Here is a 22,400-nt window from a genome sequence, read left to right on the forward strand (position 1 = left end):
CCTTCATTTTCTATACAAGCACTGTAGTTTATGGCTGATGCCTAAGAATCCTTTATGTCTAATGCATAGCCAGTTAGACTGTGTGACTTTGATACCACTTGATCCTCTTTCCCCCATCCATCTAAAACAGGAAGATGAAAGAGAATTTGCAGTAAATCGCTATGCATACACTCTTTTGTCGGTAAGAATAGACACCATTTAAGTGTGTACATATAAGCTGTTGGTGTGTTAGGCATCACCTTCTGTGCCTGATGAAAGGAGGATATGGGTATGTTACAACTCTCATCCTGAGAGTTTAACTCAAGCTGTAGAGCAGCAATGAGCAACTTAGGCTAGTGAATGGGTTGCATGAGTGGCCCTCCTTCATCTCAGTGAGCTGAAAGATTGTCACAACCAAGACAGTCTCTCAGAATAGGGTAATTGTGCTAACTGCACTTACATACCTAGTGTTTGTGAGGTGTGCCAATTGAACTGTAGCATCTCTTTGATTGGCTGCAGAAGGATTGCATGCAGTGTTCCCGCTAAGATTTTCCAACCATGAGGGGAGTGAGTTTTGGCTTCTGCACCCATATTAAGGTCACGTGCGCTGGTTCGGATGTGTGCCATCATGGCACCCAATTTATTAACACACACACGTTTCCGACCACTGGAGCAGACCCCCTGCTCTCTCCCCCCGCACCATGCAGCATGTCCTGTTCCCCGCCGAGAGAGCAGACCTCCCCATCCCGCCATGTGGCAGCTCCCAATCCCAGCTGCCAGAGCAGACACACACACACACACACACACGCGCGCGCGCGCGCGCCATGTTCCTGGCCCCAGCTATCAGAATAGACCCCAGCCCTCTCACCTATGTGGAAGCCCCAGTCACTGGAACAGGCCTCCCCACCCTACCACACAGCTGTGGCAGGTCTCAGCCCCCCCATCCCAATGGCACCCTCACCACACTGTCTCAGCCGGCCCCACCCGCTGGAACAGCCATCTGCTGTGCAAGTATTGCTGTGCAGCTTTCCAGAGGAGCTGGGCGGGGGGAAGAATTTCTTGCCCAGGCTGGGCGGGGCTTATGAAGCAGCTGCACAGCCATTCTATCGTGCAGCTTAGAGGGAATCTTGGTAACTACTGGTCCCTGTATAATGTGATGGGATAAATAACACTTCTAGGGTTGCCAGGTGTCCGGTTCTTACCCAGAGAAAACAAGTTTGGTTTTTTTTTTTTTTTTTGCTCAACCAATTTTTTTTCCCTGCCATGTTCGGGATTTTTTGTGAAAGCATCTGGCAACCCTAGACTTCTATCATATACCCCCTTAATTATCTCTGTTCCTAGCTGAACTGTACCAGTCTTTTTAATCTCTCCTTGTACAGTATCCGTTTTATACCTTTAATAATTTTTGTAGGCCTTCTCTGTACCTTTTCCATTTCTAATTTATGTCTTGTTTTGGTGACCAAAACTTCAGTGAGTATTCAAGATGTGGGTGTATCATAGATTTATCCAGTAGCATTATGATGTTTACTGTCTTATTATCTATCCCTTTCCTAATGATTCATAACATTCTATTAGCTTTTATGACTGCCATTGCTCATTGAGCAGATGTTTTCAGAGAACTATCTATAGTGAGTCAAGATCTCTTTCTTGAGTAGTATGAGCTAATTTAGATCCAATCATTTTGTGTGTTTGAGTTATATTTTCTATTCTGAATTACTTTACATTTGTTAACATTGAATTTAATCTGCCATTTTAATGCCCTCTCACCTTTTGTGAGATCCCATTGTAGTTCTTTGTAGTCTGCTTTGGTGTTAAGTTTCTTAAATAATTTTGTATTGTCTGCAACCTCTGCCATTTCACTGTTTAGCCCTTTTTCCAGATTATATATGAATATATTCAAAAGCACTGGTCTCAGGACAAATCCCTGGGGAAACTTGCTATTTGCAATTTCCATAATGTTAACTAACAATTTATTCCTACACTTTATTTCCATTCTTTTAAACAATTACTGATCCATGAAAGGATCTTCCCTCTTATCCCAGGACTGCTTATAGAATCATAGAACCATAGAGCTGGAAGAGACCTTAGAAGGCCATCAAGTCCAGCCCCCTGCTCTAGGCAGGACCAATCCCAACTAAATCAACTCAGCCAGGATTTTTTCAAGCTGAGACTTAAACACCTCTAGGGATGGAGACTCCTCTACTTCCCTAGGTAACCCATTCCAGTGCTTCACCACCCTCCTAGTGAAATAGTTTTTCCTAATATCCAACCTGGACCTCTCCCACCACAACTTGAGACCATTGCTCCTTGTTCTGCCATCCATCACTACTGTGAACAGCCTTTCTCCATCCTCTTTGGAACCTCCCTTCAGGAAGTTGAAGGCTGCTATCAAATCCCCCCTTACTCTTCACTTCTGCAGACTAAATAGACCCAACTCCCTCAGCCTCTCCTCGTAGGTCATATGCTCCAGCCCCCTAATCATTTTGGTTGCCCTCCGCTGGACCCTCTCCAACACATCCACATCCTTCCTGTAATTGGGGACCCAGAACTGGATGCAATACTCCAGATGTGGCCTCAGCAGAGCCAAGTAAAGAGGAATAAACACATCTCTGGATCGACTGACAATGCTCCTCTTAATGCAACCTAGTATGCCCAGGTGGGACTGCACAGGGGAGGTCCCCACACACCGCTGCTTTCCCCACCTCAGCAGGCTGCAGTGCCCCGGAGCACCGCATGCACACGACACTACCTGCGCCTTGCTGTGCCTACATGGGGTGGGCAGGCCTCCCTGCACCTCCCCAGCCACCGGGGATAGAGTTAGGCTGGGAAAAGGGGGGCTTAGTTTTGGGGGGAGAGAAAGGGCCAGAGTTGGTGGGTGGCATAGGGGAAAGAAAGGGCCCAGGCTGGTGGGGGTGGAAGTGACAAGGGATCCTGGCTCTCCGAGGAGGAGAGGGAGATGGGCCCGGGCTGGCGGGGAGGGGTGTGTGTGGAGAAAGGGCCTGGACTGGCAGGGAGGAAGGGAGAAGGGGCCCAGGCTGGCGGGGTGGGAGGGGATGGAGAAGGAGCCTGAGCTGGCAAGGGGGGGTGGAGAAGGGGCCTGGACTGGCAAGGGGGGAGGGAGAAGGGACCTGGGCTGGCACAGCTGCAGCCTAGCCCTTCCTGGTGGCTGAGGAGGGAAAGATAGGGTTGCCTTTCCCCACAAGAGGGGGATTGGTGAGTGCAGCAAGCAGGGGGCACAGCCCCTAGTACCACTTAAAAAAAGAGTGGCTCACATGTTGTGGGAATCTCCCTCCCCTCCTCAGCGGTGAAGATGGATGCAAAGGATTTTTTAGCTTCTCTGAAATGGCCTTATCTTCCTGGAGTGCTCTTTTAGCCCTTCAGTCATGCTGTGGCCTGATTGTTTGGCAGGCCTCCTGCTTCACAGATACTTAACAAAAAATTCTGTTAGTTTGTGACTCTTTTACTCTTCTCTTCAAATCCTTTTTTGACCTACCTAATTATTGTTTTACACTTGGCTTATGATCCTTTCTATTTCCTTGAGTATGATTTGATTTCCAATTTTTAGAGGATGCCATTTTACTTGTAACCACCACTTTTACTCTGTTGTTTAGGCCTGGGGGCATATTTTTGCTCTTCTTCCTTTTCCTTTTTTTTTTAAATTTGAGCATACGTTTTATTATGGTGTTTGTATATAATGAGGTCTAATTCTAAGATGTATGTATGTACATTAGCTGTATACACTTCCTGTACAACAAGATCATATACTCTGTATTCCTTGGTGGTTCCAACTATGTATGAGTGGAACACAGAGAGTAATATGGGAGGGTGAAGTAGACAGACATGAAGGTAGAGATGCACCAAAGGGGAAAGTCCTGGGGACCTTTAAAAGTAAGGAAATCAGCCTCTATTATGGTGTTTTATATATGTCTATATAACTACAAAATAGTAATTTAAAAAAGCACTGGACCAAATATTGGTCTCAGTCAGGGAAGATGACAGATTCGCCAGGACCCTGGGCAAAGTGGGGAGGGGCGTTCCCAGAAGGGGCTGGGCCTTGGGCGGAAGGAGTGGAGGCCAGGGCAACCAAACTTCAGTGCCACCTAGACTGCCTCCTCCACCCCCCCGTCTGGAGTGCAGCGCACCTGCTCTCAGTCATAGCAGTCGTGAACAGAAGTCCACTCTTGTAATAATAACCCAGGGCAGACTCTAGACCATGACATTGGAAAAACTCACTTCACCTCAACTGTTTCAACTTGCATGCGTGGTTAAACACTGTATGCCTGACTGAGATTTGAAATCTTTGCTGCAGAAAAGAAGGGTGGTATAGACAAATGATCTAAGAAATAGATGTACGTGTCTGATCATATTATGTCAGAAGCTACCACAGAACACAGTGTATTTGGTTTTGTGGTACACGCAGTGTGTACAGCTAATGTTTACACATACGTCGGCATAGAGTTAGGCATCATGATATTCCATTAGTTTTCCCCATAATTGCTTAGTGTGCAGCCTAAGTAGTTTGCAACTTCCTTTGGGAGGAGGGGAATCCATTTTAGTTAGTTTCTGAATTTAAAATCTCACCGACCTGTCAATATATTTTCCATCAAGCTAACTTTTTGTTTTGGCTTTAAAATCTTGCTGGTGTGTACACCAGTATCAGGTGAGTTCCAGAAAGAGTGGGGGTATGTCTACACTACCCCGCTAGTTCGAACTAGCGGGGTAATGTATGCATACCGCACTTGCTAATGAAGCCCGGGATTTGAATTTCCCGGGCTTCATTAGCATAAGCGGGGAGCCGCCATTTTTAAATCCCCGCTGCTTCGAACCCCGTGTAGCGCGGCTACACGGGGCTCGAACTAGGTAGTTCGGACTAGGGTCCTATTCCGAACTACCGTTACTCCTCGTGAAACGAGGTGTACCGGTAGTTCGGAATAGGCACCCTAGTCCGAACTACCTAGTTCGAGCCCCGTGTAGCCGCGCTACACGGGGTTCGAAGCAGCGGGGATTTAAAAATGGCGGCTCCCCGCTTATGCTAATGAAGCCCGGGAAATTCAAATCCCGGGCTTCATTAGCAAGTGCGGTATGCATACATTACCCTCCTAGTTCGAACTAGGAGGGTAGTGTAGACATACCCTGAGTGTGGAAGATTGCCATGCTAATACCCAAAAGTAACATATTAGACATCTTCACTGAATGCACTTAATACTATTATTTTACTATTGCTTTTGCCATGAGGAAGTGCAGCTATTTGTTTGGCAGATCTTGAAATAGAAGGGCATGTTCAAAACAGGTCACATGTCATGCTTCTTATTCTGATCAAAAATTCCCTTCCTGTTCCATGTATCTGAAAGCAATGTAGAATGAATGGAAAAACTGCCCAGTCTCACAGAATTATCTTCTGCTTTAATGACCCTTTTTTTATAAAGTACAGAGGATTTTACCCTAGAGATTGTATGCCAAATTTGGGCTCTGATTTTATATGCTCTGCGATCCCATAAAGTCAGTAGAATGCACGGGGTATAAATCAGAGAAGGATTGGGCACCAAATCTAGAACATTGCAAGCAAAAATAAAAATCTCATGTGTGGAAAAATGTACATCATGGTTTTTTCAGTGATTTATTGGAGATACTTAAGTAACATTACATTGCTTTTCTGACATTGAAACACATTAGTAACCTTGACTATATGTGCAGTTATATTTTATAGGGTTTTACAATCACAGTTCTATTTAGCATGGGTATGTCTACACTACAAAGTTAGTTCGAACTAACGGACGTTAGTTCAAACTAACTTTAATAGGCGCTACACTAGCGCTCCGCTAGTTCGAATTTAATTCGAACTAGCGGAGCGCTTAGTTCGAGCTAGGAAAACCTCATTGTACGAGGACTAAGCCTAGTTCGAACTAGCTAGTTCTAATTAAGGGGTGTGTAGACCCTTAATTCGAACTAGTGGGAGGCTAGCCCTCCCCAGGTTTCTCTGGTGGCCACTCTGGCCAACACCAGGAAAACTCGTATGCCCCCCTCCCGGCCCCGGACTCCTTAAAGGGGCACGGGCTGGCTACGGTGCCCGTGCCAGATGCAAGCCTGCCAGCACCCAGCCAGCAGACCCTGAACCTGGCACAGATCGAGCCACCCACCCGATGCCCCCCAGCCCTCCCCCTCTTCCCGGGACCAGGCTGGTGGCTCCCAGGAGTTGCCCGGGACCGCAAGAGGCGGGCACCCGCCTGGGCTAGTGCGGACATCGTGGACCTCGTCCACGACCTCTGCACTAGGCACAGGAAAGTGGCCAGCTAGGGCAGGATAGCTGCCAACCTGGCCACCCAGGAGCAGGTGTGCAAGAGAATCAAGGGGGTCCACTAAGACCCCTGACCCTGAGCCCTGAGCTTACAATGGCCGTCCTGGGTCAGACCAAAGGTCCATCTAGCCCAGTAGCCTGTCTGCCGACAGCGGCCAACCCTAGGGACCCTGGAGGGGATGGACCGAAGACAGTGACCAAGCCATTTGTCTCGTGCCATCCCTCTCCAGCCTTCCACAAACTTTGGGCAGGGACACCACTCCTACCCCCGGCTAATACAGTCCATGGACCCAACCTCCATGACTTGATCTCACATCCCTTTAAACTCTGTTCTAGTTCTAGCCTTCACAGCCTCCTGCAGCAAGGAGTTTCACAGGTTGACTATTTGCTTTGTGAAGAACAACTTTCTGTTACTAGTTTGAAGCCTGCTACCCATTCCTTTCCTTTGGTGTCCTCTAGTCCTTCTTTATGGGAACTTTTCTGTATGTACCCTCTTCACCCAACTCCTGCTTTTAGAGACCTCTATCCTGTCCCCCCTCCATCTCCTCTTTTCTAAGCTGAAAAGTCCCAGTCTCTTTAGCCTCTCTTCATATGGGACCTGATCATTGTAGTTGCCCTCCCCTCTCCCACCCTCTCTCTTCCCCTCTCCCACCTCCTTTTCCCAGTCTCCCCCAGTTTTGTTCAATAAAGACAGATTCCATTTTTGAACACAATTGTCCTTTATTTTGTACATCAAGAAGAGGGGCTAGGGAAGGGTAAGTGGAAGGAGGTGAGGGAGGAATGGGGTACGCGCCCCCGATGGGGAGGACTGGGCTGGCTCTGTGGGCTTCTGGGGGTGGAAGCTCTCCTGCAGCCCTCCAATTGCCCCCTCTCCCCAGATGGCAGCCTGCGGCAAGTGCAGCCGGTCTGATGGCCGAGTGCTGTGATGTGCCCAGTGTGGGTACTCCGGGCAATCCAAGCCAGGACTGCTTTGCAAGCGGGGCACCCCTGAGAACTGTCTGTCTGGGGTGGGGGTCGGGTCCCTTTAAGCACAGCCCTCGGCTAGCCTGAGACAGCATCTCCACGCTCTAAGTCCTCCTCTGATGCCCTGCCGGCACTGCTTCCGGCCATCCTTAAGCCTGGTTCAGGGTCCATTTAATGTGGACATGCTAGTTCGAATTAGCAAAACGCTAATTCGAACTAGTTTTTTAGTCTGGATCCGTTAGTTCGAATTAGCTTAGTTCGAATTAACTAATTCGAACTAAGTTAGTTCGAATTAACGTTGTAGTGTAGACGTACCCCATAATATTTGTGGGTTGGGGTTTTCTGGTTTGTTAGGTTTTGTTTGTTGGTTTGTTTGTTGCTGTTCTATTGGGTAAGATTCGAGTAACATTTTACTACTACTGGCCTGTGGACACAAGTGCTGAATTTGAGATTTCCTGGAGTGGGGTGCTTGACCCCTGCTCTATCCTAGGCCTTGCCCCCACTCCACTCTTTTCTCCAGGCTCCCACCCCCAACCTGCTTCTCCTGGACCCTTTCCTGCCTCCTCCAACTTCATTCTGCCCCCTCCCTGAGCATGCCCTGCCCCCGCTTCTTCTCTTCCCCCCAGTGCCTCATGTATACTACTGAGCAACCGATTACCTGTGGGTAGGAGGCACTGGAGGAGTGGGGAGAAGAAGGACCTGACTGGCAGGCGGGAGTCACGGAGGGTATGTCTATACATCAAAGTTAATTTGAAATAACAGACGTTATTTCAAATTAACTTTACTAGTGTCTACACAGCCAAACCGCTATTTCGAAATAAATTCGAAATAGTGGAGCACTTAATAGTGGAGCAACGTGTCCATGAGAAGCACCAGAGTGCCCATGAGCAGCTCTGGCTCCTTGTTGCAGAGTGCTGTGGTGTCCCGAGTGAGAGCAACCAGAGCATGCAGAGACAAAATGCTTTGCTGTCCCTCATCAATATAGGCAAGCAAGCAGGGAAACCTGAGAACCAGCTACCCATGGGGAGAAGGGGGGGGGGAGGGTCTATGCCCTTTAAGCACAGACCTCAGATAGCCTCAGGCAGCAGCCACACAAAGTAACTCCTGACCTTAAATGCTATTCAGAGTCCACTCAGTGTGGACGCGCTATTTCAAAATAGCAAAACACTATTTCGAAATGCATTTTGTATGTAGATGCGTTATTTCGAAAGAGCTTATTTCGAAATAACTATTTTGAAATAAGATATTTCAAAATAACACTGTAGTGTAGACGTACCCTGAGAAGGAAGGGAGGAGCAGATCGGCCTGGCTGCCGGTAGATGCTAAACACTCTCCTTTTTTTTATGACTGCTTCAGCCCCGGAGCGTCCACTGAACTCAGTGCCTATGCCCGAGGAGGTATGGATATTGCGAAACCTCCTGGGTTGCATTTTGGTTCTGTATACCCAAATCAGGGCTTGCTTGCATCTGGATTCCACATTATCCCAACCACTAACATCTGGAGAGAAGGAAGGGCAAATGTAAATGGTCCTGGCTTTGTCCCAGTTCTGATATTTTTGTAATGTTCTAATGAACAAAACAAAACACCCAGTGGCTTAATATGTAGACAGGACACCCCGTATGCACAGCTCTGTACAGTGACTGAACCATTGCTAAAGAATGAGCACGGCCCTGCTCTGAAATGTTTGCAGTCTCCAGGGTGGTGAGTACCCCAGTCCCACTTTGGCAATGGGAGCTGATGCTGCTCAGCCCAGTGGCCTTGGAACAATTTTTAGGGTTGGAGAGCAAAGCTGAACCCCATCCCACCTTATCCCATCCCCTCCCCTCACTGCTTGAGGCTGGGGCCACAGCTGGGGGAAGCTGTGGAGCCATGAGTGTAGGGCCAACAGTTGGGTCCCCAAGACCTGCAGCAGAAGTGGCGGGAACATGAGTGGCAGTAGAGCCCCCAGTACCTGAGACACTGGGACTGATAGTAGGGCCAGTGGCGAGGACCTCTTGGAGCTGGACCTCAGGCAGCAGCAGGGCCCTGAGGTGCAGGCTGGTGTCTGGAACCCCAGCACAAGGTGAAAAATCTTAAGAGGTGTTGCACCCCTACTTCCATTTGGCTCAGCACCTTGAAAGATCAAGTCCAAATATTGCAGAGCACAGAACACAAGGAGAGAAACACATGGCCTTAACTAGAATGCTTCCTATGACAGGTTAGTTTCTATAACTTCTTTTGGATGTTTTTCTTCTTCCTATAACCATAAGGATTCTATATACAATTTTCTCTTACTTCTTAGCTGGACACCATTCATCTGATTGCAGTTCTACTATTCATGTTAAGTTAGCTAGTCTGAGCATGTGTTGCAGTTAAGCTCTCCTTTTCTGTATACTTAAAAAAAAAAGACACCTAGTATGCAGTTGCATGGTCTTGGTATTTATACTTCTAAGAGTTTATTATTTACTCCTGTACTGTTGCATCCCTGTGTACATTTCTGTCTTTCTGCCATGGTAAATATTCTTCCATTTTTCTAGGCATAAAACTACAGTGAGATGAAAAAATCCCAAACATCTTGCAAAAGTCCTATTGTCATTTGGATGTGAACAACCGAATGGGCCAAACATCCTTTCTGCAGTACATTAAATTGCATGTCTTTGCATTTCTGGATTGAACATTCATTTTCTGGACCATATTCTGTTCTTGTAAACAGCTCAGATAGTCCCTAAGAGTGCTTTTTGTATCCAAATGCTTTGATAAAGCCAAAGCTATCAGCTGCCAAGATTCCATGAGGAGCTAGAAATAGGCGCCAGATATCTTTGCTACTGTAGATGTCAATGCATTAGCAACATCATTTATCTTCCTAAAGACATACTAAGCCCCTAAAATGTATTATAAAATTAAGTGGCATTTTTTCCACCTGTTTCAGCTGATGCCAAATGCTGATAGAAAGCTCTCCCTGGTGATAGGACTCTGCATGCAAAATTTAAGTGCCCTACTAAGGACTGCAGCTGCCTCAGAGACATCCTTTTTTCTATCGGTTGCCTCCTTCACTTAGAATAATAAGCTTTAGATTATCTCAGGGCACTTTAGATTCCAGTGCTATACAATCCAATTTGACATAACAACAAAAAAAGAAAAAGAAAAGAAAAGAAAAAACTGCAAGCCATCATTGGACTTCCATTCAGTTTCTTCAGCTAGTAAGAAGAGTTAAGATCCTGAAAAATAGTAACATTTCACATATGTCCATTTTTGTGGTAAGATGCTAGGGGCTTTATCTGGCAAATAAGAAGGGCAAATGCCATCGCCCTTGCAATCTGAAAGGTAGTATAGTTAGCAGTAAGCTAGAATTAAGTGGCTCATTTTAGTATACTGTATTTTATCGCTTTATTTAGTGTATTTATGTTATGCCAAAGTGACTGCCGCAAAGAGGAAACAAGATTTCACAGGGAATGAGAATAGACAAAGGAGCATTGCTTTTTAAAAGGAGAACAGTAGCAAAGTGATACCTGTGGGTACACCCTGATAATCTCCAGTTATCCATTAGAAAGCCCAAACTGCTTTCTTATTAATGCTCATTGGTTTGTGGAATTTCTTACAAGTCCTGCTGCTGTAGAATTAATACCACTCCCTTCACGCAGTCCTATTCTCTGCTGCCAAAATACTTATTGTTGTCATGTGTGTTGTGATCATGTCCAGTCAGGGCCAGGGCTAGGGCTAGACATAGTTGCTGCCCTCCCGGAGCTCAGGCACACAAAAGGAGATAGGCATCTGTTTACTGTACTCATCCACTCAGCCATACTGATACCTTGTGGTTTTATGCTGTTGTAATCCACTGGTCCTTGCAATCCTTTTAGTTGGCTCTTCTGATCCCGGTTGGGTGTTCCTTTAAAACAACAAGTTGGAAGCATGGTCAACTTAAAAATAGTAGAGTCCACAATAATTGAGTCCACAATAATTAACCAATGACAAGTCCTTTGATTGCTTTGGCTAAAATACAGCTGCTTGGATATGAAGATGCTTCTGAAATATCTCTGGATCTCCAACAAGTATGCCTGCCTGCCTGTCTGTCTGTCTATCTAACTTGCTTTTGGAGTGCTATGCATATGATTTGAAACTAATGGAAGTATACTATCTACAACAAATTATATTGAGAGGCAAGGAGGAACTCAGGCATGCTATGTTTTAGTTCTACTGATAACAGGCAGGTGTTGAAGAGAGGTCCTGGAAACTAACCATAGTTTACCAGGTTAAAGGCTTGATTTCTCTAGCAGGATCCTCTGAAGTACTCTAAGTTCTATGCCAATTAGCCAGGGACAGCTTTATGATCTTACTATGTGGATGAGATTCATGAATTGCCAGTAATGAACAGGAAACAATGAACACCACAGTTAAATTAAAAAATTATGAACCAAAAAATGATTATGCGAACGTTGTAGAAATTTGGGGGGAGCTGCAAATATTTTCACACATAAATTGTCATGTTCAATGTCAAAATGTTCTTGAATACCAAATCACATGGCAATAATAGTAAAAATGGAGTTAGCACTCTGATTATCCCAGAAACCATTCATTAATTTGAATAGTTATTCCCTACTTTAGTGTGAATTGCTGTTATAACAGAAGTTCAGATCATGGATAAAACTCATCTTATGTAAAATCATATGTGTTCCCATTACGTTAAAATTCCACTTTTTGCTTTCCTCTTATTTTTCTCACAGATATATTCAGGATTCTCAGTGGCTTTGTTTTTTTCATGATATTTCTTTTTTCTCCAATACAAATGTTGCTAGTTCTGATTTGTCTTCTCCTAGTGTTGTGATTTGTCTGGTCTAGTGCCACTGAACAAATTGTAACTGCACGCAGTATAAGCAAAACTCCATCTGTCTCTCTTCCAGAACTTCCCTTTTGGTCATTACAGAAATCTGCCAGATCTTCCCCCAAAGAGAGGAATACTAGATTCCAACTGTTTGCAAAACAGAACGATCAGCCATAAATTCTCTCTCACCCTCTGCAACCAGTAGATCCTGAAATAGTGAATGGAGTGTGATTTTATTGCTGGCACTGAGTAGCTTCTGTGGGAGTTTTAATTTATTATCAGTCAAAGGTCTACATTTCTGCTGTGGTCTTATCTTCTTGGTCTGTTTGCTCAAATTCCTAATTGCTTTTGTTGTTTTATTAGCTAGTCTTTGTTCAATAACCATCACTTAATAAACTAGAAACAACATACTTTTTTCTTTTATTTTAAGATGCAATTTTGCTTTAAAACCTGCTACAGGAGGGATTAAGTCCAGTGTGGTTTCATGTAATGTTCTAATTGATCTGGAATGGATTCAGAAATCAGGACTCCTTTTCTCAGCCCTTTAGTTAGAGATTGTGCAACAAATTAAGTTCTCATGTACAACTATCTAAAGCCAGAGCAAATTCATAGGGCTAAATGGGATCTCATCAGTGAACTGAGCGCTGAATTTGATCCTTTGACTCTACACTTGTATAAAACCAGATAGAATTTGGCCCAGAGATTTCGTATGTAACCATGCTGCCAAGTAATTTGAATGCACACACCAGATACTAGTTAGACAGTTTTGGGTTTTGAATTGTCGGTAAAATAAATTCAAATATGAATACATATAAAACTGGATAGGCAGAATATTTAAATTCTGGGCCCTCTTGATTTTTGTGCCTTCCTAAAATAGATAAATGCAGTCTCTGGGCACTGACCATTGTTTCTTAAGCAGAGCCGGCCCAAGCTATGTGCTGACTGGGCTACCGCCCGGGGCACCCCATTGTAGGGGGCGCCGCGCAGGGCTTCCGGGCCGGGCGAGGGCAGCACCACGCATGCTCCGTGCGCCCAGGGCGGCGCCATGCATGCACTGGGTGCCTGGGGACGGGGCCACGCATGCACTGAGTGCCCGGGGGCAAGGGGTGCCGTGCGCCTGGGGGCGGGGTCGCACAGGCATCACACTCCCGGGGGCGCCACTGCACTCCCGGGGCCCGGGGAGCACGAATGGCTCCGGCTGGCCCTGTTCTTAAGAAAGCATTCTCAGAAAACTGTGCCAGGTCCAAGCAGCTTTTAAAATTGTGTAGTTTACCTAGTATCATGCACATCATACCTCCTCTTACACCTTTTCTGTAGGGCTCGTCACCGCTACATGGTGGATTCATGCCGCAGCGATTGATTCACCGGTGGTTGATTTATCGTGTTTGCTTAAAACACGATAAATCAACCTCCAAGAGCTCTCCTGTCGACTCTGGTACTCCTCCAGGATGAGAAGAGTAGACAGAGTCGATGGGAGAACATCAACTACCAATCTTACCGCATGGAAGACACAATGGTCTATGTACGTCAACTTAGCTGTGCTATTCACATAGCTGAAGTTGCTTATCTTAAATCAACAGAGTCATATAGATTAGGCCATAGAGTGGCATCTAGCTCATTGGTGGCTGAGGAGATGTCAACACATCTTTCAGCCACTAGAACGAACTTCAGTTAGCTGTAAACCCTTGTTTAATAAAAGTGATTCATATCAAAATCAGCTCAACAGTCTGTTTACAATATGAATTGTAGTTATTCCCTTCTTATGGATCAGTAGTCAGTTCTTACCATAGGACATTATAATAGGTCACCAGAGATGAAGGACTCAAGATGCCAGGTGGGTTCTAGATTGGGGTCAGGCCCCAAAGGATGCTGGGTTTTTTAAAAGTGATTTCCAGCTTGGGTCATAAAGCTCTAGTACAGGTGTGGCCAACCTGAGCCCGTTTACCAATGTACATTGCCAAAGAGCTATAGTAATTTGTGAGCAGTCCCCATCAGGTGCCTCCACTCCTGTCTCCAGCATCTTTTGCCCACCAGCGGCCCCAACGATCAGTGCCTCCTCTTCCCTTCCCGCGCCTCCTGCCCACTGCAATCAGCTGTTTCATGGCACTCAGGGGCTCTGTGGGGGAGAGAAGGCGCGAGGGCACAATACTCTTGGAGGAGGAGGTGGAGCCAGGAGTTGAGCACTGGAAAGTTGGCACCTATAGCTACAGGTCCACAGTCAGTCCCTGAGCAAGGAGCCACATATTAACTTCAGAAGAGCCACAGGTGGCTCCAGAGCCAGAGGTTGGCCACCCCTGCTCTCGTAGGTCACTAGAGAATGCTAGCATCTTGGGGAGACTCTGATGCTAGGGAACACACAGGTGGCTTGAAAACCCTTCTGAAGTTGTTTGGAAGATTTTCATTCTAAGGCCCTTAACTGGGGTCTTCTATGTTTGCCCCAACTTGGCTTGCATAGCTTTGCAAAAATTCTGGGATTAATGTGGAATTCTGATTGATATTGAATCAGGACCTAATTCAAAATGCACCCAATGTTTCTCTCTGTGAAAACACAGGAAGAGGATAGGTGTGCTGGTCACATGTACTGATGAGGTATTTTTCTAGAGTAGAATAGGTGAGTTGGATGATCAACAAGATTTTAAATAATTGGCATCTGTAGTTCATTTCTGACATCGAGTCAAGATTTAGAAGGTTGTCTTTTGAGGATTTCCAAGCATGTCTTGCTTATCTACATAAGTAAGTTCATGGCCTTTTAGGTCAGTGCATTGCCATTTGAACACATATAATGACAGTACAGAACCCCATAAAAGCAAGGTTAAGCCTACAGGAGGAAAGGTACTGATTTTACAATTAATAATCTTCCTTACCTTTGCTTGGAGCTTCACGGAGCCAATAGAAAAGTGAAATTGGAGAGCATATATTATTCCTGTAGCTATGTAATGAATTGGCTTCCCCGTATGTCAGATATGCAATAGTAAGGATAGTTGCATTTTCAAGATTAAGATCTACCCCTTATTTGGAACTCATGTTCTTGATCAAGATGATTTTTCTTGTTTGTTTTTGGCAAGGAACAACTATGATGTCTTTAAACTCTCTAGAAGATAAAAAGCAGATGGTACTGATTAGCTAATTAATAATATTTTCTAAGCTTATCAGCTGCATTGAGTGAATGATGCAAAATACTGGAGATATTTTTTCTTTGAATTAGTTACCAACATTTATTAAAATTGTGGGGAAAAAACCTTTATCTACCTAATAGAAATATGTTAATTTCCTTCTCCTGGGAATTAACAGTCAAAACTCCTTTCTCTAGTTCTGAAATTACAGTATACACTGACATGAAACTGTACAATGAGGCTGCAGCTAGCCTGGCTGTTTTTTCTTCATTACATACTGTACAATATGCTGGCACAACTTTATCCATCACTGGCGATTCCACCTTTTTCTTTGTTCCTATCTGGAAAACATTAATTTCATTTTCCCCTGGTCTCACTTCTAGCTTCTATCCTTTACTGCCTTTTTGCAACAACAGGAGCAAATGGAAAGCTGTGATTGCTTATTTGATTGCTACACCACAGCAGTTCTGCTAAGCAGGGGACCACATGTGTGAAAATTACAATTGCAGTGCTAAGTATTGTACCCTCAGTAGGCGTGTTGATGGCCCCCAAAGAGCCACAATTTGAACTGCACATGACAAGAAAATAAATATGTTGATGGTCTCAGTGTGTCTACAATTACATAGATGTGGGAGCTAATGGCATAGGAGATGCTGGAGCACTCCCGGGCTCCTGGCCTAGGACTTGAGGTCTCAGCCACTGCCCCACATACCACATGCTCTGCTGCTGGCCCCCTGCCCAGAGACTCAGCTGGTGCCCTAGGCTCCAGGGGCTCTGTGGTGGCACTGCACCTGGGGTTCTGGCTGCCAGCCCTGTGCCGCAGATCCCAGCTGCCGGCCTCACACACCAAGGCTCTACTCTTGGACTTAGCAAGGGGCAGTGTTCCCTGAAAGCTGTACACTTTTTCAGCCAGTCAGAAGAGATTCAAATGCCACCCAGCTGATGAACAGAGTTCCACAACCAGCAACATGTGTTTCTACTAGTGGTACACATCCACACATGCCTTGGGGCACATCACAAAATTTATTCTGCATACGGATCGAAAATATTTTGAGAGAACATTGATAAGGGGAGTAGAACAGGGGTAAGAGGGAGGTGTCAGCACCCCCCTCTGAAAAATATTGCCACACCACTGTGCAAGTATACTTCATTTTGCTGGTCAACTGCACAGGGTTTCATCCCAAGGACAGTTCCTGGATACACTGAAGTTCATTCAAAACTCCCATTGACTTCACAAGGTCTGGAGATTGCCCCTATGTTACATGTAAAGATCGTTCCATTTTTGGCAGAGTTTGATACTTGAGCTTTCTTTTTCTATTTAAAAAAACCTTTATCTGTGCTTAAACTGTAGGAACAACAAATTATTGACACTTCTCTGGAGTCTTGTTAATGCTCTCTGAAATGTGACATATGTCACTGCAGTCAGACTGGAATGGTTCCATTTCTTTGGAAGTGAAGAAAACACGTCATTGTTGGATCCAAGTAATACAAAAGAAGAGTCATATTTTAGATGGCAGCTCCACAACTGCCAAGGATGAAAGAGAAATTTTATTACTTTTGGAAATTTTATAATTACAGTTAATGGTAATTTAATGAAATGACATTCTCTTCACTGCTATCACTAATGAAATGTTTGAGTGATAAAACAGATCTTATTAAATAGAGCGAGCATCTTGAGTGGAACTTGTGACAGCAGCCTTCATGCATGAGGATGGGCTTAGAATTCACAATTTTGTGACAGAAGTAAGAAAGATCAAATTAATGTATGGTGAATAATTCACACGTGAAGTATTTTAAGGGCCTTTGATTAAGCAACCAATACCGAGCTGTTGAATAAGGGGCTTGATTTTTGCGCATCGCTCATTATAAATACAAACCCTTATTTGTTGTGCCTGTTTCTCTTTGCAGGCAAACCAGAGAACAGGAAACTCCACCTGACTTCTTTTATTTCTCAGACTATGAAAGGCATAATGCAGAAATAGCAGCATTTCATTTGGACAGGTAAGTAAAATGAAATAATATATTAAAGAAAAAATAAATATGACGTGGATGTTATTTCCTCCTTCCCTGCAAAAATTGAGTTACTTTAAAAATAGAAAACAATATAAAAACGGTGAGCAAGCAACATGAACAAATGAGTGGAACAGAATGAAGCTGGTGAATAATAATTAGAAACAAAGGTTTATTTTGGGAGGAAGATACCTGAAAAGAAGTAACAGTCAAAAAGAATTAGAGGTGATATTAAAGAGATTGAGTGCACAGGGAGAAGGAAGGCCAGAAGAAAAGAGGGAAGGACGTGTAGTGATGGGTGCAATGTATATGAGGGCTGAAGAATGGATTGATCATGGTGATTAAAGAGAAGCTTCTAATGCTATACATGACAATGTGATCTTGAGTTGCAAATGGAGAGGTTTTATGGCATGAGGAACGCATAACATTGGTATGACTAAATCTGTCCTACTATAGTTAGATCTAGGCATATGAATATGAGATAGATATCAATAAACAGGAGAGCACTCAGAGAAGAGTAAAATATATGACAAACAGAGAGGAGAGAAGAGATGGTGGTTGGCAGGTGAAGGCACAAAATTGAGAGTTAGGATCACAGCTAGGCCCACTGGTTGGGAGAGAACAGGATTAGGTCTGGAGCCTGAGGGGCTGTGTGTGTGTGGGTAGCCTTTGGAATGGAGCCCATTCAGCCTCCCGTGCAGAGATTATGGGTGAATTTACAGGGGGCTCATCTACACTGGCCCCTTTTCCGGAAGGGGCATGTAAATTTCATGAGTCGTAGTAGGGAAATGCACGGGGAATTTAAATATCCCCCGCGGCATTTAAATAAAAATGTCCGCCGCTTTTTTCCGGCTTTTAAAAAAGCCGGAAAAGAGCGTCTACACTGGCCCCGATCCTCCGGAAAAAGCGCCCTTTTCCGGAGGCTCTTATTCCTACTTCAAAGTAGGATATGGATTCCTTTTTTAAAAGCCGGAAAAAAGCGGCGGACATTTTTATTTAAATGCCGCGGGGGATATTTAAATCCCCCGCGCATTTCCCTACTACGACGTAGCCAGGGAGTTTAGGATTACAGTTAGAGACCATGGAATCGTCTGGGTTAGGATTAGGGTTTCAGATTCTTGCACATTCTCGGTTAGGGCCAGAGTTGCAGGCCATGAAACATCTTTAGCTAAGTGGGGGAGCCACTTGATAATTCATAATAGAGCTAGAGTAGAGACCTGTAGGGAATCCTGAGAAAGGGTTACAGTCGGATCAAATGAGACGCCTCAGACTAGCGTTAAAGTTCAGATATGAGTGAGAATTATAGCTAAAATGATGGTTTGATACCATTTGGATACCACGGCTTATACTAGGCTTGGGGCCAGAGAGTCATCCTAGGCTAACGTCAGGATTGAAGCCCATACGGCATCTCAAGTTAGAGTAATGGTTGGAGCCAGTTGGACTTCCAGATCAGTGTTTAAGATTGAATCTCTTGAGCTGCCAGCCTCAGATTAAGGGTAGGATCCATATACAGAGTGGGCTCGTCTACACTGGCCCCTTTTCCGAAAGGGGCATGTTAATTTCACAGGTCGTAATAGGGAAATCCGCGGGGGATTTAACTATCCCCCGCGGCATTTAAATAAAAATGTCCGCCGCTTTTTTCCGGCTTTTAGAAAAGCCGGAAAAGAGCATCTACACTGGCCCCGATCCTCCGGAAAAAAAGCCCTTTTCCAGAGGATCTTGTTCCTACTTTGAAGTAGGATAGTGTTTCCAGATTTAACTCCAATACTTTACCAGTCCTGACTCAAACCCTAAGTAGGGTTACCAGATGGTTTCACCAAAAATTCTGGACCTCCCCCCCCAATTAAAAAAAAGAAGCTGGGAAAATTTTGTTGGGGGGAAAAAAATCTGAAGTAGGAATAAGATCCTCCAGAAAAGGGCTTTTTTTCCGGAGGATCGGGGCCAGTGTAGACGCTCTTTTCCGGCTTTTCTAAAAGCTGGAAAAAAGCGGCGGACATTTTTATTTAAATGCCGCGGGGGATATTTAAATCCCCCGCGGATTTCCCTATTACGACCTGTGAAATTAACATGCCCCTTTCGGAAAAGGGGCCAGTGTAGACGTAGCCAGTTGGATTGGGGCCTTTTGGGAGTCTAAAGTTATAGTTAGGGCTGGGAGCTATAGGGCCACCCACTTAAGGCCTGTAGGGTTTCCTGGCCTTGGGTTAGGGTTGCCAGGCCTGTAGGGTTTCCTGGACTAGGGTTAGGGTTGCCAGGACAGTCTGGTATTTGTGCCTTCTGTCTGGTAAAGAAAAGGAGAAAATATCGGACATAAAAAATGGTGCCCAATGGATACGCGGTGGGGGTGGGAGGAGTAGGAGGGGAGCAGCACAGCAATTAAAGGGCCCATGACTGCATTTTGGCGGCCCGGCAGATTTTTTTCCCCCCCAACAAAATTTTCCCAGCTTCTTTTTTTTAATTGGGGGGGAGGTCCAGAATTTTTGGTGAAACCATCTGGTAACCCTGCCTAGGGTTTGAGTCAGGACTGGTAAAGTATTGGAGTTAAATCTGGAAACACTATCCATCCTAGGGCTAGGGTTGAAATATATAGGCTTCCTGGCCTAAGATTAAAGTAGTGGATGGTAGGGATTAGGGACAAGTTGAGGACCATAAGGCTTCTACGCCTAAAGCTGGCTTCTCCAGTAAGGGACAGGATTGGAATCCATAGGGCTCTGAGACCTAGGGCTAGGATTGGATCTGATGGGCTCCGCAACCCCAATAAGAGGTATAACCCCCTGACCTAGTCTAAGGGTTGGGGCTCATTTTGCTTCCCAACCCTGAATTTGCATTGGATCCTGGAATTAGGGTTGGGGTCCCTAGGAATCCATGCAGTAAGAATAGGATTGAGATCCATATGGCAAGACTACGTTTAGGGCCCCAACGCATATGTCAACAGTGCATCTGGAGCAAACCTCTCAGTCCAATAAAGAAACTTGCACTAATGGAACCAACACTAGCAAGCTAAAAGTAGCAGTGGGGATGTTGCAACCACAACGCAGGCTTGATCTGCCCATCCAAGCTCAAGCCTACCCTGCACGCTGAATCTGCGCTCGGGTGGGTAGCCTAAGCCATCACTGGTGCTTCTGTTACCACACAGCTATTTTTAGTGTCCTAGCAAGACCCCGGCTAGCTCAAATCTACCAGACTGGGAGAGTTCCTCCAAGCTGCAGTGTGGACCTACCCTAAGACTAATTAATTTAGAATTAGGTTTGGTGCCTATGGGACTATTCTTTTAGAGTTTAGTTTGGGGCACTTAGGCTACGTCTACATTACAAGGTTTTTGTGCAAAAACAGCCATTTTTACGCAAAAACCTGTGGAGCGTCCACACCTCAAGCGTGTTTTTGCACAAGAAAATTTACAGTAAAATGGCAGAACAGAGGGCTTTTTGCGATGTAGGTATACCTCTTTCTACAGGGAATAACTCCTTTTCATTCAAGAGTTTTTGCGCAAAAAGGTGTGTGTGGATGCTCAACAGGGGTTTCTTGCGAAAAAGCACAGGTGCTCTGATGGCCATTCATAGAATGGCCAGCAGAGATTTCTTGCGCAAGAGAGTCTATACTGTGTGGACGCTCTCTTGCGCAAAAGCGCATCAATTTTGCAATGCGCTTTTGTAGTGTAGACGCACTTTTGCACAAAAAGTTTTTGCGGAAGATCTCTTCTACAGAAAGCTTCTTACGCAAAAAGCCTGTAGTGTAGATGTAGCCTTAAGGATCTACAGCCTCGTGTAAAACATAGGTCCTTGTCTTAGAGTTAGGTTTGATGCTTTTAGGGATATCCAACCAGGAGTTAGGGTTGGAGTCTTATCTGAGAGATAAGAGACCTGATTGCTAATCCAGGTCAACTCCTCACCAATGCAGAGCTGTTCTCTAAAGTATATTATCCATTGCTTCGACTAAAGGTAATTTTATGTCTAGGCATACATTGATACTTTGGTTGCATGCTAGGGTCAGGGCTTAATTCCTCTGGTTATCCCAGAATGGGGACAATAGGTCATCAATGGAAGACACTGAAACTTTACATCTTGGGAATGAAAAAGCAGTGGCTAATATACTTTAGAGAACAGCTCTGCATTGGTGAGGAGTTGAGCTGGATTAGCAAGCAGGTCTTTTATCTCTCAGATTTCTAGGAATTTACATTCCATAATGTTTTTCATGAAACTCTATTTGCCCCTGCTTTTACACTGTAAAGCTAATTCAGGACTTGTATTTAAAAATTATTTATTTAGCATGGATGATCTGTTAAACTTGATGAGACTTTTTGAACTATAAAGGCCACAGATAAATTTAGTTGTTGCCTTCTAGGAATAATGTACCTCTTTAGTTTCCATCACTATTACATATTTAGGAGTAAGAATTATCAGAGGGTTGGCTGCTGCTCTGTTGTTGTTGTTTAAAAATTTTTAAAGATAAACTGCCCCTTTTATTTCACTTCCAGGATCTTGGATTTTCGTCGTGTTCCACCTGTTGCCGGTAGATTGGTTAATATGACCAGGGAAATTAGAGATGTTACTCGTGACAAGAAATTGTGGAGGACATTTTTCATTTCACCAGGTAATTTTATGCATTACATTGCCCTCTTCCTAGGTCACGAGAGACATCTGTTGTTTAATTTTATATCATTTTAAATAATAACAAATATGGTTTGTCTGGGGAATTGCTGGATCAGGTCATGCTCTACTGACGGCAAACCATCTCTTGCATTGAACAGAGTGTCTTTTTTCAACATTGTTGAAACTGAGTTGGTTCTAGGATATGAGAGACACAATGTAATGAGGTAATATCTGTTATTGGACCAGCTTTTGGTGGTGTAAGGTGCAACCTTTCCAGCTATACAAAGCTCTTCTTCTATTCTCTGCTTCCTCAGAAAGCTTGTACCTTTTCCCAACAGCAGCTGGTCCAGTAAAGGATATAACCTCACCCCCCTTAGTCCTTTGGCCTGTCACATATCCAGTGAGTTTGATTTGTGGGCATTAGTTTGTAAATACCAGTTATTCAACTAGGGTTTTATGTAAAGCATTTTCATCAGTTATTTGTAGATTATTCAAAACAGTTGTCACTTAGCACATTTGCTATTTATTATGCTTGGCTATTGGTGCTACGTGATTGATTTCCACTATAGGTTACAGGCTATCATTTCTGCTCTCTGATGGGATGACTGAATCCTTTATAAGTGGGAGGGAAGCTTAATAAATCATGTCAGTCCCAA

At 44.6% G+C, this 22,400-nt stretch overlaps 1 protein-coding gene across 2 annotated transcripts in view; it reads left to right on the forward strand.

Annotated features, from left to right (window-relative positions):
* FAM20C (FAM20C golgi associated secretory pathway kinase) overlaps window positions 1-22,400 on the forward strand; it is a 104,949-nt gene that overhangs the window by 64,424 nt on the left and 18,125 nt on the right. For both annotated transcript variants that reach the window (XM_075899530.1, XM_006112825.4), the window contains 2 exons: window positions 17,057-17,149; window positions 21,630-21,745. In XM_075899530.1, the coding sequence (XP_075755645.1) occupies window positions 17,057-17,149; window positions 21,630-21,745 (209 nt within the window). The remainder of the gene's footprint in view (window positions 1-17,056; window positions 17,150-21,629; window positions 21,746-22,400) is intronic.

The sequence above is a fragment of the Pelodiscus sinensis genome, chromosome 16 (genome assembly GCF_049634645.1).
Source record: "Pelodiscus sinensis isolate JC-2024 chromosome 16, ASM4963464v1, whole genome shotgun sequence".
Classification (NCBI taxonomy): Eukaryota; Metazoa; Chordata; order Testudines; family Trionychidae; genus Pelodiscus; species Pelodiscus sinensis.